General features: G+C 43.3%; 1 protein-coding gene across 1 annotated transcript in view; it reads right to left on the bottom strand.

Annotated features, from left to right (window-relative positions):
• Positions 1-15365, bottom strand: part of LOC139412642 (inactive phospholipase D5-like) — a 72335-nt gene that overhangs the window by 22286 nt on the left and 34684 nt on the right. Inside the window, exon 2 of the mRNA XM_071159323.1 lies at positions 12687-12823. Within this exon, the coding sequence (XP_071015424.1) occupies positions 12687-12823 (137 nt within the window). The remainder of the gene's footprint in view (positions 1-12686; positions 12824-15365) is intronic.

The following is a 15365-nucleotide window of genomic DNA, read 5'->3' as shown; positions in this document are numbered from 1 at the left end:
ATTTCGTCTCGGAGTTGTGTTGTGTCTTTCCCTTTGCTGTCCAAGAACAGACAAATCTCCTCACGAAGCTCGAAACATCTTTGAAGCACCTTTCCCTGGCTTAGCCATCGCACCTCTGTGTGATAAGGCAAATCACCATGCTCCGTTTCTAACTCCGTCAGAAATGCCTTGAACTGGCGGTGATTCAAACCTTTGGCTCTGATAAAGTTAACTGTGCGCGTGATGATGCTCATTACATGCTCCATTTTCAAGGCTTTACCGCACAACGCTTCCTGGTGTATGATACAATGATAAGCTGTCAGCTCACCTGTCGCGTTTTCCTCTTGCATCTTTTCCCGTATCTTCGCCACCAGTCCGCTCCTGTGTCCACACATCGCAGGTGCTCCGTCGGTTGTCAAACCCACGAGTTTTTCCCAAGGCAGCTCCATCTCATTTACACATCTTGACACCTCTTCATACAAATCATGCCCCGTAGTTGTGCCATGCATAGGACGTAAAGCCAAAAACTCCTCTGTCACGCTTAGGTTGGAGTCCACTCCGCGGATGAAAATTGACAACTGGGCAATGTCAGAAATGTCGGTGCTCTCATCCACAGCCAAGGAATATGCAATAAAATCTTTTCCCTTTTTCACAAGCTGCTCTTTTAGATTGATGGACAACTGGTCTACTCTCTCGGCAATGGTGTTTCTGCTCAGACTCACATTTAAAAAGAGTTGCCTTTTTTCTGGGCAAACTTCGTCACAAACTTTAATCATGCAGTTTTTGATGAAATCCCCCTCCGTAAATGGCCGGGCTGATTTAGCGATCTCTTCTGCCAAAATAAAACTGGCCTTGACAGTTGCGTCCGCGTGTGTGTCCGCGTGTTTCGTTTCATAATGTCGTCTCAGATTATACTCTTTCAGTACCGCCACACTTTCTCCACACAGAAGACACACAGGTTTTCCAGCTACCTTCGTGAACATATACTCCGACTCCCACCTTGTTTGAAACCCCCGGTTCTCAGTATCCACCTTCCGTTTTGCCATTTTTGATGGGTATCTGAAAGTTAATTTTACTGTGATGCTGACGACTGCTGTGCCAATAAATATTGAAATGAAGCAGCCTACTGCTCGGTGCGTCACCTTTGCATTGTGGGAAATGTAGTATTGGTGCGTGTAAAAGATCTGCGGGCTGCCGGCTTGCTGCGGGCCGGTTCTAATAATAAATCAAGATCATCCCAGGGGCCGTAAAAAACCTTCTTGCGGGCCGGATGTGGCCCGCGGGCCTTGACTCTGACATATGTGTGTTAGAGCATGGGGGGTTGGGGTGGGTTTGATCTGGTAGGGGATCAGTGTGTGTTCTGTTAGAGCATGGGGGGTTGGGGTGGGTTTGATCTGGTAGGGGATCAGTGTGTGTTCTGTTAGAGCATGGGGGGTTGGGGTGGGTTTGATCTGGTAGGGGATCAGTGTGTGTTCTGTTAGAGCATGGGGGGTTGGGGTGGGTTTTATCTGGTAGGGGATCAGTGTGTGTTCTGTTAGAGCATGGGGGGTTGGGGTGGGTTTTATCTGGTAGGGGATCAGTGTGTGTTCTGTTAGAGCATGGGGGGTTGGGGTGGGTTTGATCTGGTAGGGGATCAGTGTGTGTTCTGTTAGAGCATGGGGGGTTGGGGTGGGTTTGATCTGGTAGGGGATCAGTGTGTGTTCTGTTAGAGCATGGGGGGTTGGGGTGGGTTTGATCTGGTAGGGGATCAGTGTGTGTTCTGTTAGAGCATGGGGGGTTGGGGTGGGTTTGATCTGGTAGGGGATCAGTGTGTGTTCTGTTAGAGCATGGGGGGTTGGGGTGGGTTTTATCTGGTAGGGGATCAGTGTGTGTTCTGTTAGAGCATGGGGGGTTGGGGTGGGTTTGATCTGGTAGGGGATCAGTGTGTGTTCTGTTAGAGCATGGGGGGTTGGGGTGGGTTTGATCTGGTAGGGGATCAGTGTGTGTTCTGTTAGAGCATGGGGGGTTGGGGTGGGTTTGATCTGGTAGGGGATCAGTGTGTGTTCTGTTAGAGCATGGGGGGTTGGGGTGGGTTTTATCTGGTAGGGGATCAGTGTGTGTTCTGTTAGAGCATGGGGGGTTGGGGTGGGTTTGATCTGGTAGGGGATCAGTGTGTGTTCTGTTAGAGCATGGGGGGTTGGGGTGGGTTTTATCTGGTAGGGGATCAGTGTGTGTTCTGTTAGAGCATGGGGGGTTGGGGTGGGTTTGATCTGGTAGGGGATCAGTGTGTGTTCTGTTAGAGCATGGGGGGTTGGGGTGGGTTTGATCTGGTAGGGGATCAGTGTGTGTTCTGTTAGAGCATGGGGGGTTGGGGTGGGTTTGATCTGGTAGGGGATCAGTGTGTGTTCTGTTAGAGCATGGGGGGTTGGGGTGGGTTTGGGTTTTATCTGGTAGAGGATTAGTGTATGTTTTTCCCTCTACCGGTTCTTTCTTATCTGTATAATTATAAAAAATGCAACAAAAAATGACAAAAAACTAAATTGCTTCTGCTTTATCTTGCCAGATCATTGATTCATACCGATCCAATACCGAGCAAACATTCTTCATGCTGGGAAATGGTTGAATATTGGAGGAAAACGCCTCCAGAGTGGCACAGCGGTCTAAGGCACTGCAGCACTCTAGCCACTCCTGTGGCGGGCTGGGGGGATGCACGCTGACAAGGTCGCCAGGTGTATGGTGTTTCCTTCGACACATTGGTGAGGCGGACTTCCAGATTAAGCAGGCATTGTGTCAAGAATCAGTGCGGCTTGGCGGGGTCGTGTTTCGTTGGACGCACGGATATTGACCTTCGCCTCTCCCGAGTCCGTACGGGAGTTGCAATGATGGGACAATTGGACACCACGAAATTGGGGAGAAAAAAGGGGGTAACCCCAAAAAATATATATAAAAAACATTTGGAGGAAAACACAGTTAATCACATAAAACGATAATAGGGCAAGTCAAGTGAGATGTTGAGCAGACATTCAGTTCCTGGCCCCGGTTGAGTCAGCAAGCAGACAAAATACCGTCAGTGCTGCAAAACCAAATTGACCGGTGGCGTACCAGAAAAAGTGACTGGGTGACTAACCACTTGAAATCAGGTCATGACGTTGGAGAAAATGAATATGGTAAAGGACACTAAGGTTCATATGTTCCATAAGTAAAGCACTACATATCCCAAAGAGAATGGTAGTCAAACAAATGTGTTTGTGAAATGAACTTGGATTGATTTAGGTTAGGATCAAGAAAGTATGGTAGATTATTCTGTAAACTTTAAATCTCTAAAACATGAATAGACAAAATGCAATAACACACAAACAAGCAAACTCTGGAAATAGCATGCAAGATTCAGAGACTGATAAAATGAACAGTCACTCCATGCATTATTTACCATGAGAATTAGAAACACAAAAGTGGGGAAGACCAGGGAAGAAGAACAATGTCATCTTAATGAGAAAAAACAACAACCCATTTCACTCAATAAATAATGCACGGGGATTATGTATGCCTCTAACAGCAAGCAGGTCTCTGTAAAGTGAGGAGAGCATTTGTTTCAGCACTAAGGACATCCATAGATTTATTTACATGGCGTGCACATTAGGCCACCCTCATTTGAAATACCAATGTGCAGCCGTGTGTATTACTTGATACCCAAGTGGAGGAAACTTCAGTAATTTTCAAAGTGAAAGCTAAAGTTTTAAATCTCTGGAATGACAATGAAATCCCTCCCACCTATCTGAAAGGCTGATTTCAGTGTTGTTGATGTCCTTCAGTGGTGCATCCATGACACGCGCAGAGCTGCTAACGAAGAAGTTAAAACCAACGGCTCTGCAAACGAGCAGGAAGCCTGTCCAGGCAGACACACTGGAGCAGACTGGCATGTTAAATGGTGGAAACTATTTTGATAGTAGCAGCCAAGGCTCTGTGAATGTGAATGAGACCCATGATGGATGACTAGCTAGATCTGCCTGGAATTGATCAGTGTTTTCATGTATTCTTTATGACATCCCAATAGGAATAGGCAAATTCACATATAGTACGATGACGTAAGTCATGAAAAAAGTATTATTATGCATTATTGTAATGTCATTACAAATGTCTGATATATTGCTGTTGCTTTTCTTACACTTTAAATCCCCGCCCCCATTGCCCCGCAGGAGGCCTTATGCCACTTGCCAGGCCGAATTTGTTCTTAATTGACTTGCCTGGTAAAATAAAAGGTAAAATAAAAAAATAAAATTGCTGAGAATACTCAGATACAGATACAGTACCAGTCAAACGTTTGGACACACCTACTCCTACCACACCTACTAATTGACTGGCCTTCATGTCTTATAGTAATGATGGATTGTCATTTCTCTTTGCTTATTTGAGCTGTTCTTGACATAATATGGACTTGGTCTTTTACCAAATAGGGCTGTCTTCTGTATACCACCCCTACCTTGTCACAACACAACTGACTGGCTCAAACGCATTAAGGAAATAATTTCCACAAATGAACTTTTAACAAGGCACACCTGTTAATTGAAATACATTCCAGGTGACTACCTCATGAAGCTGGTTGAGAGAATACCAATAGTGTGCAAAGCTGTCATCAAGACAAAGGTGGCTACTTTGAAGAATCTCAAAGATTTGTTGAACACTTTCTTGGTTACTACATGATTCCATATGTGTTATTTCATAGTTTTGATGTCTTCACACTATTATTCTACAATGTAGAAGCTAGTAAAAAGAAAAGAAAAAGACTTGAATGAGTAGGTGTGTCCAAACTTTTGACTGGTACTGTATATATGAGGATAAATACCAGAAATAAAATGTAAGAATCTCACTGCCTGGGCCTGAGACTGGATTTAGTATGTTTCAGCCCTGGAGTTTCATTGAGTTATAATACTGCTGTCAGTGGCTAAGACAATCCATTCATTCAGACTCCAGATGCTGGCAGAACTTTGAGCCTGTTTGGTTACTGTGTAGAATATGACCCAGGTAGAGTGTCTTGGATGCTACTGACTGAAGGTCTGCCAGAAATAGTAAACAGTCATCATTCCTTTATAGGGCACTGGGTGAATACTGACTGCACTGGTAATTAGTAGCCAAAAACACATGTTTGACAAACTGTTCTTATGCCCCTTGATTCATTATACAGTTTAGGTGACATTAAAACAAACATTTGATGGGGACTTCCATGTATAAAGTCTTGTACGAAGTAAATAAACAGTCTAGTTCTCCTACTGCATTATCAGGAGCGGTGGATTCCAAAGATATATTTTAATCAAAGGTCTACCAGTAAATGAGACCACTAACCCTTTTCTAGGTCCATCACCATCCGGAAACGACATTATTTAGTTTCTAGTCTGCCACTACACAGCCTTGGATCAATATGTACCTCGTCAACAGACATTCAATACCAGCTGTTAGACAAGTACAGCAATGCACAATATGATCGCATTTAATTGGCTACAGGAATCTTTGGATTAACCTAAAGTTGTGAGGTAGAATATCATTGCAATAATGCATTAGTTGATGTTAGACACAGCTTAATACACCTTGTATTGCAGTGTGTGCAGTTTGACAATCGGGTATAGGTTGACAATTTGACATTACTCATGCGAGACAGGAAATAGGAGCTCAAACAGTATACCAGAGCCTACAAGGTAAAACATCTGCCGCTGTGCCCTTGAGCAAGCATACCACACTGCATCCCACTGCTGGCTTGCCTCTGAAGCTAAGCAGGATTGGTCCTGGTCAGTCTTTGAATGGGAGACCAGATACTGCTGGAAGTTGGGTAGGAAGCACTCTTTCCTCTGGTCTAAAAAAAATATATCCCATTGGCCTGTGTAGGGTGCCGTCTTCGGATGGGACGTTAAACAGGTGTCCTGACTGTCTGTGGTCACTAAAGATCCCATGGCACTTATTGTAAGAGTAGGGGCATTAACCCCGGTCTCCTGGCTGTATACTCAATATGGCCCTCCTATCATGGCTACCTAATCATCCCCAGCTTCCAATTAGCTCATTCATCACCCCCCATCCCATGTAACTATTCCCCAGGTTGTTGCTGTAAATGAGAATGTGTTCTCAGTCAACTTACCTGGTAAAATAAGGGTAAAATAAGTAAAAGCTAGGCACTTAACCCTAATTGCTCCAGGGGCGCTGTACAATGGTAGTTGGGGAGTTGAGATATGCAAGAAACACAGTTCCATTACACTTGTGTGTGAAATAACAAATATAAGCACCCCTCAAATTATTATTAGTCTGAAAAGTATAAAAAGTACTTCAGCACTCTTGAAGTGAAAGAGCTGTAGAGAGATGCTATCAACCCCCATACTGCTCACGGAACATTACGTTCACTAAGCTCTACCATGGCATGGCAAAATGTCATCATGAACAGAACCCCAATCATTCTAAAACAGCACTCCATGCATAATCCCAGACAATTAATGCTAAGACAGCAGGAGCCAATGGGATCAGACATGGCAAGATACAGGAGGTCCTGAAATAGACCAAGTTAACAGCAGTGAAATGTAGCACTGGTCAATAGTGGCTCCAAATGCTGACAGTTTACAAAGAGTCATAAGGAAGGAAGCAGCACCATGTCGATCATTATGAACTCCTCTCTGGCACACTGCAGCCCTAATCTGGGAAAACGTCTGACGCAGCACAGAAGTTTATCCTGCACACAGGATATTAATTTGATGAAATATTCTGTTTACAAGGCCTATGTGCCCTAATCCAAAAATTAATCTAATTTTCCCCCTGAAGCAGACTTCCTGAATACAAGCAATACAAGATCCCTGCCTCATAAAGGTCTTGGCCTATGACACATACAAAATTGTATATATATGCCAGATTTGGAGAACTATGATTCCCATAATTGACATTAATGTCTTGATCAAAGTATTACATTTTCTCTACACCACACTGACTTAGCTTACTAGGCAAAGGGGATAGGTTCCACTCTGAATGAGCACAGTGGATTTCTATCTTCCTCAAACAAACCCATCGCTCAAAATAGATTATTTCTCACACAATGCTTTCAGATGTGCCCTGTCATCGATGCAGCCCAACAGAAGGCCATTTACGTGGACACCTGTTCGTCGAACATCTCATTTCAAAATCATGGGCATTAATATGGAGTTAGTCCCTCCTTCGCTGCAATAACAGACTCTGTTAGGACACTCTCCTAGGAAAGCTTTCCACTAGATGTTAGAACATTGCTGCTGGGATTTGCTTCCATTAAGCTGCAAGATAATTAGTGAGGCCGGGCACGGATGTTGGGCGATTAGGCCTGGCTCGCAACCGGCGTTCCATTTCATCCCAAAGGTGTTCGATGGGGTTGAGGTCAGGGCTCTGTGCAGGCCAGTCAAGTTCTTCCACACCGATCTCGACAAATCATTTCTGACCTCACTTTGTGCACTGGGGTAATGTCATGCTGAAACCCTCAGAGGTAGTAATCACACCCGTGGGGAGAGGGGCATTCTTCTTAACAAACCACATGACCTTTGTTTTGAAGGTGATCAGAACAAGGTTAAGGGTAGAGGAAGCTTTTTGGACACTAATAAAGCTTTGTTGTAGAGCATTTAACACAAAATCCGGGGAGGGGCCAGCTGAGTATAAAACTGTATTTGCATATAAATGGATGAGAGAGCTTAATACTGCCTCAGCTATATTGTTGATGTAAATTGAGAAGAGCGTGGGACCTAGGATTGACCCTTGGGGTACTCCCTTGGAGACAGGCAGTGGCTGATTTTCTGACTTTATACACTGCACTCTTTGAGAGAGGTAGTTAGCAAACCAGGCCAAAGACCCATCAGAGACACCAATACTCCTTAGCCAGCCAACAAGAATGGAATGGTCTACCATATCAAATGCTTTGGCCAAGTCAATATACATATATATTTTTTTTAATTGCCTCAAAACATTGCATAGAATCAAGGGCAAAGGTGACATCATTGAGGACCTTTAAGGTTGCAGTGACACATCCATAACCTGAGCGGAAACCACATTGCAATAGTATAGACATCAAGAAAGCCAGTCAATTGTTTATTGACACGTTTTTCCAACACTTTTGATAAATGGTGCAAAATAGAAATGGTCCTATAAATCCTCTAGTGACTCCCCATCCCGCATGCGTAATCATCGCCTGACACTAATTAGCATAACGCAACGGACATAAATATCCCTAGAAAATATTCCTATTCATGAAAATCACAAATGAAATATATTGAGACACAGCTTTGCCTTTTGTTAATCACCCTGTCATCTCAGATTTTCAAAATATGCTTTACAGCCAAAGCTAGACAAGCATTTGTGTAAGTTAATCGATAGCCTAGCATAGCATTTTGTCCAGCTAGCAGCAGGTAACTTGGTCACGGAAATCAGAAAAGCAATCAAATTAAATAGTTTACCTTTGATGAGCTTCGGATGTTTTTACTCACGAGACTCCCAGTTAGATAGCAAATGTTCCTTTTTTCCCAAAATCCGTTTGTTCTTCACGTTTGGCTGAGAAATCACCCGGAAATTGCAGTCACTTGCAGTCAAAATATTCCAAATTAGCTCCATAATATCGACAGCAACATGGCAAACGTTGTTTATAATCAATCCTCAAGGTGTTTTTCAAATATCTATTCAATAATATATCCATCGGGACAATTCGTTTTTCAGTAGGACCGATTGGAGTAATGGCTACCTCTGTATTTTACACGAGAATCTCTCTGGCAGCATCAGGTGACCACTTGCGCAATGCCGCTTAAGGGTATTCTTCAACATAAATGCGTAAAACTACGTCACAATGCTGTAGACATCTTCGGGAATACGGAGAAAGAGTAATCTGGTTGATAGCCCATTCACTGCTCAATAGGGACTCATTGGAACGCAGCGCTTTCAAAACATGGGGCACTTCCGGATTGGATTTTTCTCAGGCTTTCGCCTGCAACATCAGTTCTGTTATACTCACAAACAATATTTTTTACAGTTTTGGAAACTTTAGAGTGTTTTCTATCCTAAGCTGTCAATTATATGCATATTCTAGCATCTTGTCCTGACAAAATATCCCGTTTACTACGGGAACGTTTTTTTTTTTCAAAAATGAAAATACTGCCCCGAGTCACAACAGGATTTAAAACAGTTAGGATCAGCTGGATCTCCTCCTTTGTTTCAAGGACAAACCGTGGCTGCCTTCCAAGCAATGGGAACCTCCCCAGAAAGGAGAGACAGGTTAAAAAGGTTGGAGAGAGGCTTGATGATGATAGGGGCAGCAACCTTAAAGAAGGGTCTAAACCATCTGACCCAGATGGTTTTTTGGGGTCAAGTTTCAGGACCTCCTTTAGCAACTCGGACTCAGTGACTGCCTGTAAGGAAAAACTTTGTAGCAGGGCAGGGGAAAAAAGAGAGAGAAGCATCGGGGTTAGTCGCATTAGAAGGGGTGGAAGATGAGGAAATGTTGGATGGACAAGGAGGCACGGCTGAGTCAAATAGGAATCCTGACTGTCAGACACCACAACCACATCATCAACTTTAAGGGACATGGGCAGCTGTGAAGAGGGTTTATTCTCCATGTCTTTAACTGTTTTCCAGAACTTCTTGGGGTTAGACCCACAGAGAGAGAACTGCTCCTTAAAGTAACTAACTTTGGCCTTCCGGATAGCCTTAGTGGACTTATTTCTAATTTGCCTGAACAAGAGCCAGTCAGCTTGAGTATACATGTGCCAAGCCTTTCGCCAAATGCAATTCTTGAGATGGTAACTCTGCAAGATCACGGTCGAACCAGGAGCTGAACCTGTTTTTAATTCTCATTTTCTTTATGGGGGCGTGTTTGTTAACAAAACCACTGAAAATATAAAAAAAGAAGCTTGATCCCCAAACACCCACATTTTCTGGGTGTTTGGAGTCATACCTTGTTGGATTGGTGATAATCTGAGAAAGATTTAGGGAGTCCCATTGCTTTAGGACTTGGTCAGGTCGTTTAAACATGTCCCAGTTTAGGTAACATAACAGGACATATTCAGACTTAGTGTAAGGGGCCAGGTGAGAGCTTAGGGCAGGTAAGGTACAGGCCGGTGCTGAAGAAGGACGATAGCACCCAGCAACAGTCAACAAAGAGCTATTTTAAAGTGTAATACTTAATACTAGAAAATCTAATTGTTTGGGGACAGACTTGTTGGAGACAACTAAGCACTGAAGGTGATCCTTGGTAAAGATTGCCACTCCCCCACCTTTGTCTTGCCAAAAAAGGTTATGAACAGAATTCAACATCAGAATTCAAAACACCCATGTCTCAGTAGTGACCAACACATATGGATTGGGGCTGTGAACACACACTTTCAACTGATCCATTTTAGGTAATAAGCTTCTAGTGTTAACGTGCAGAAAAATCAGGCTTTTACAAGAGCAGAAATCAGTGAAGCAGATATTAGAGCACAAGTCAGAATTGGGGCTAGCAACAGTAGATGGGCCAGGGTGTACATGCACATTTCCAGATATCATCAACATCAAACATAAATCATCAACCTGAGCCCTAGGACCATGCCTCAGGACTACCTGGCATGATGACTCCTTGCTGTCCCCAGTCCACCTGGCCGTGCTGCTGCTCCAGTTTCAACTGTTCTGCCCGCGGCTATGGAACCCTGGCCTGTTTACCGGACGTGCTACCTGTCCCAGATCTGCTGGTTTCAACTCTCTAGAGACAGCAGGAGCGGTAGAGATACTCTTAATGATCGGCTATGAAAAGCCAACTGACTTGTTGCACCCTCGACAACTACTGTGATTATTATTATTTGACCATGCTGGTCATTTATGAACATTTGAACATCTTGGCCATGTTCTGTTATAATCTAGACCCGGCACAGCCAGAAGAGGACTGGCCACCCCTCATAGCCTGGTTCCTCTCTAGGTTTCTTCCTAGGTTTTGGCCTTTCTAAAGAGTTTTTCCTAGCCACCGTGCTTCTACACCTGCATTGCTTGCTGTTTGGGGTTTTAGACTGGGTTTCTGTGTAGCACTTTGAGATATCAGCTGATGTAAGAAGGGCTATATAAATAAATGTGATTTGATCAACAGTAATACAATCAGGGAAAGCTCTGCAGTGCTGATTTACGACATCTGAATGTGCATCAGATGGCAACAAGATCATATTGTACAGCAATTTCATCAGGTAAAATGAATACAAAGCCGGCAAGAGGTGGTTAGAATGGGATGGGAGTCTGTGTAAGTCTGTGTAACCAATAGTCAGAGTCCCGAGTGTGGGAACAAACAATCTGTCCCATGGTTGGGTAAAGAAAGTTTGTAGTCAACAAAGCATGCAGGAGTCATGAGGCAAATAGCAAAATAGCAAGATGCACAAGATTTTAAAAATATTTAACGACTTTGGGCAAGCCATGTAAGTTACGAGTCACAGCCCCAACAGTGTGTGTGGGGGGGGGGGGGTACTTGTACCAGACGGGGAGACAACCAGGACAGACGGTGAACAGATTGCCAGGTGGAATCCAAGCAGCAGGTAATGGGAGTAGGTGTGTGTCACATCCACTTGGGAGAAGCTTTTATTTCTGTTGGCAGATTTCTTGTATAAAATGCCAGTGGATGGCCCTGAACAACAGGAGGGGGCTTCGAGGCCTTTGGATTTGGGTGGGGTAGCCGGCCATTTGTTGGGCTCAAAGGTATCGACACATCAGTGCTAATTGAAATTGTAGCTCTTTGTCCTAGCAAGCTTAGTAGCCTTAGCATTCAGTCCTTATAAAGTAAAATATATCATTGTAATATATTTTTCTTCTTGGCTTTTGAAAGTAAAAAAATTGCTTCAGACCAAGCATTACTCACTCAGTTCCAGGTTGGATGGTGTTTGTTTATTTGTTTGCCAGAGCATTTGCTGTCATCACTCCAGAGAATGCATTTCCGCCACTCCAGAGTCCAATGGCGAACACCACTCCAGCCGATGCTTGGCATTGTGCATGGTGATCTTAGGCTTGTGTGCGGCTGCTCAGCCATGGAAACCCATTTCATGAAGCTCCCAACGAACAGTTATTGTGCTCATGTTGCTTCCAGAGGTAGTTTGGAACTCGGTAGTTGGTATTGCAGCCGAGGACAGATTATTTTTACGCGCTATGCACTTCAGCACTCTGCGGTCCAGATCTGTGAACTTGTGTGGCCTACCACTTCGCAGCTGAGCCGTTGTTGCTCCTAGACGTTTCCACTTCACAATAACAGCACTTACAGTTGACCGGGGCACCTCTAGCAGGGCAGAAATTTGACAAACTTGACTTGTTGGAAAGTTGGCATCCTATGACATTGCCACTCTAAAAGTCACTGAGCTCTTCAGTAAGGCCATTCTACTGGCAATGCTTGTCTATGGAGATTGCATGGCTGTGTGCTTGATTTTATACAACCGTCAGCAATGGGTGTGACTGAAATAGCCGAATCCACTATTTTGAAGGAGTGTCTACATACTTTTGTATATATAGTGTACTTGATTGACAGTGTATAGACAGTGTAATGCTATCTGGATTAAATGCATAGATTAAATGCATAGAAATAGAATGAATAGAACGGACAGATCATTGACTTAAATGGGGATTACCATTCCATTCATTCATTCTCTCTCTATCCATTTGATCGGATAATCCTAGGTGAAATCCATAAAGATAATTTTTGAAAAACTGGGCTATGGGAATTGAGAGATTGTTATGGCTGGAGGATATCTCACCTGCAGTTCTTGTTACAGTTCTCCTCTGTTATACCGTCTTCATCCTCTCCCCAGACATCCACCGCTGAGAAGATCAAGGCCACCAGCACGGCGAAACAGCACACCAACGCAAAGATTACGATGCATTTCTGCTGAGACTGTAAAAGAAAGCAACACATTGATTGTTGGACATTTTTATTTACCTAGAGGGTCAGTGCCCCAACCTAGTGCCCCAACCTAGCTGCTTTATTGCACTGCACAGCAAATCATAAATTATAGCAGCACGTTCCCAAGGGAAGTCAACGCATACATTTACATACTGTACATGGTCAGGGTCAGTCATATGGGGGAGAGAAGCCAACAGGGAACCCAGTAAAGAGGCATTTTTTGCTGATAACTTGGCATATTTGGGCTGGATCCAAATGGCTCAATATGGTTAAAAGATTACCCTTATTTGTAAGGATAATAATTGAAAAAGGGAGAACAATTATTTGCAGGGGAGGCCATGGCTGGTGGTACAGTGATCTACTGAAAACAGTTAGATTTGGCCCCAAATCAATCATTTATAAAAAAATGTAAAAGTACTTCTGGAGGGCTTGTCCAAATCAAAGGGGCACTTGGACCTTGGCCAACCCTGTGAGACTGTAATGGTAATATATATATAAATATATAAATATATATATATGAGTATGTCACCCCAACACTGTTTACTAGTCTCTGGGACCTTTAGAAAGGAATTGTGTGTATACTGCAGGACAACATCAATAACAGTAAGTTTTGCTCTAGTTTTCCTCGTGTTTTGTGGACCCCAGGAAGAATAGCTGCTGCTTCGGTAAAAGCTAATGGGGATCCGATATTTACCAATAAACCGACTATACCAATAAACCAAAGAAGCATAATGAAGGCAACTTACGTTTTATAAAATAATATCTTCTAGTGGAAACTATGTTGACAATATTATGTAGGCGAACACTGTGCCCTTTGTTACTAATATAGACAGTATGTTCATTATCAATGTTACCCCTAGCGTGTATCAGCTCTTCTGAAAGATCTTATGTGCTCTCAGTACATTTACTGTGATACGGCAGACGGAGTCCCAGGTCATCTTTAATGGAACTCTGATGATGTGAGACCTCTAAAGTATTTTCACTCTGCCAATTATGATCCTCAAAAAAGTGGCACATTTGATCTACACCATATGTCCATAGAAAGACACGTCGACTTTGAACTGGGGAAATGTGGATGTAGAATTAATACATTCAAAAGCAAATTATACATTGTTGCTCAGAATTTAAAATGTCTTTCTCTTTTGCTCTATCAAGCTAATCATGTTTATCATATTGCCATGGGGGAACTTAAACTTATGATAAGACCAGGCATTCAGTTACTAATCCACCCAAACATAACAATCAAAGGAAAACAGGAAACAAATGTGGTTGCTATAATTAATTTGCTACCATGGTATTACATAGTAATGACATAATAATTAGAGACTGATCTAGTCCCATACTGAAGGGTGTTTATATTGTGTTCTGTCTGATTGTGAATCTCAGTGGGGTGCTCACTTGGTTATAATGAGAACGTATTGGATAATCATTATCCTCCAGTGACATCTTCAGATATACAGTGCCTTGCAAAAGTATTCATCCCCCTTGGTGTTTTTCCTACATTGTTGCATTACAATCTGTAATTTACATAGATTTTTATTTGGATTTCATGTAATGGACAAAATAGTCCACATTGGTGAAGTGAAAAAAAAAAAAAACTTGTTTCAAAAAAAGGTAGGTAGGTAGGTAGGTAGGTAGGTAGGTAGGTAGGTAGGTAGGTAGGTAGGTAGGTAGGTAGGTAGGTAGGTAGGTAGGTAGGTAGGTAGGTAGGTAGGTAGGTAGGTAGGTAGGTAGGTAGGTAGGTAGGTAGGTAGGTAGGTAGGTAGGTAGGTAGGTAGGTAGGTAGGTAGGTAGGTAGGTAGGTAGGTAGGTAGGTAGGTAGGTAGGTAGGTAGGTAGGTAGGTAGGTAGGTAGGTAGGTAGGTAGGTAGGTAGGTAGGTAGGTAGGTAGGTAGGTAGGTAGGTAGGTAGGTAGGTAGGTAGGTAGGTAGGTAGGTAGGTAGGTAGGTAGGTAGGTAGGTAGGTAGGTAGGTAGGTAGGTAGGTAGGTAGGTAGGTAGGTAGGTAGGTAGGTAGGTAGGTAGGTAGGTAGGTAGGTAGGTAGGTAGGTAGGTAGGTATTACACACGCCTGTTCTGAAAGGCCCCAGAGTCTGCAACACCACTAAGCAAGCGGCACCAAAGAGCTCTCCAAAAAGTTCAGGGGAAAAGTTGTGGAGAAGTACAGATCAGGGTTGGGTTATGAAAAAAATACCTGAAACTTTGAACATCCCACGGAGCAGCATTAAATACATTATTAAAAAATGGAAAGAATATGGCACCACAACAAACCTGCCAAGAGAGGGCCGCCCAGCAAAACTCACAGACCAGACAAGGAGGCCATTAATCAGAGTGGCAACGAAGACACCAAAGATAACCCTGAAGGAGCTGCAAAGCTCCACAGCAGAGATTGGAGTATCTGTCCATAGGACCACTTTAAGCTGTACACTCCACAGAGCTGGGCTTTACAGAAGAGTGGCCAGAAAAAAAACATTGTTTGAGAAAAAATAAGCAAACACTTTTGATGTTCGCCAAAAGGCATGTGGGAGGCATTGCTG

The sequence above is a fragment of the Oncorhynchus clarkii genome, chromosome 1 (assembly GCF_045791955.1).
Source record: "Oncorhynchus clarkii lewisi isolate Uvic-CL-2024 chromosome 1, UVic_Ocla_1.0, whole genome shotgun sequence".
In the NCBI taxonomy this organism is placed as follows: Eukaryota; Metazoa; Chordata; class Actinopteri; order Salmoniformes; family Salmonidae; genus Oncorhynchus; species Oncorhynchus clarkii.
This window is presented reverse-complemented; position numbering and strand designations above follow the sequence as displayed.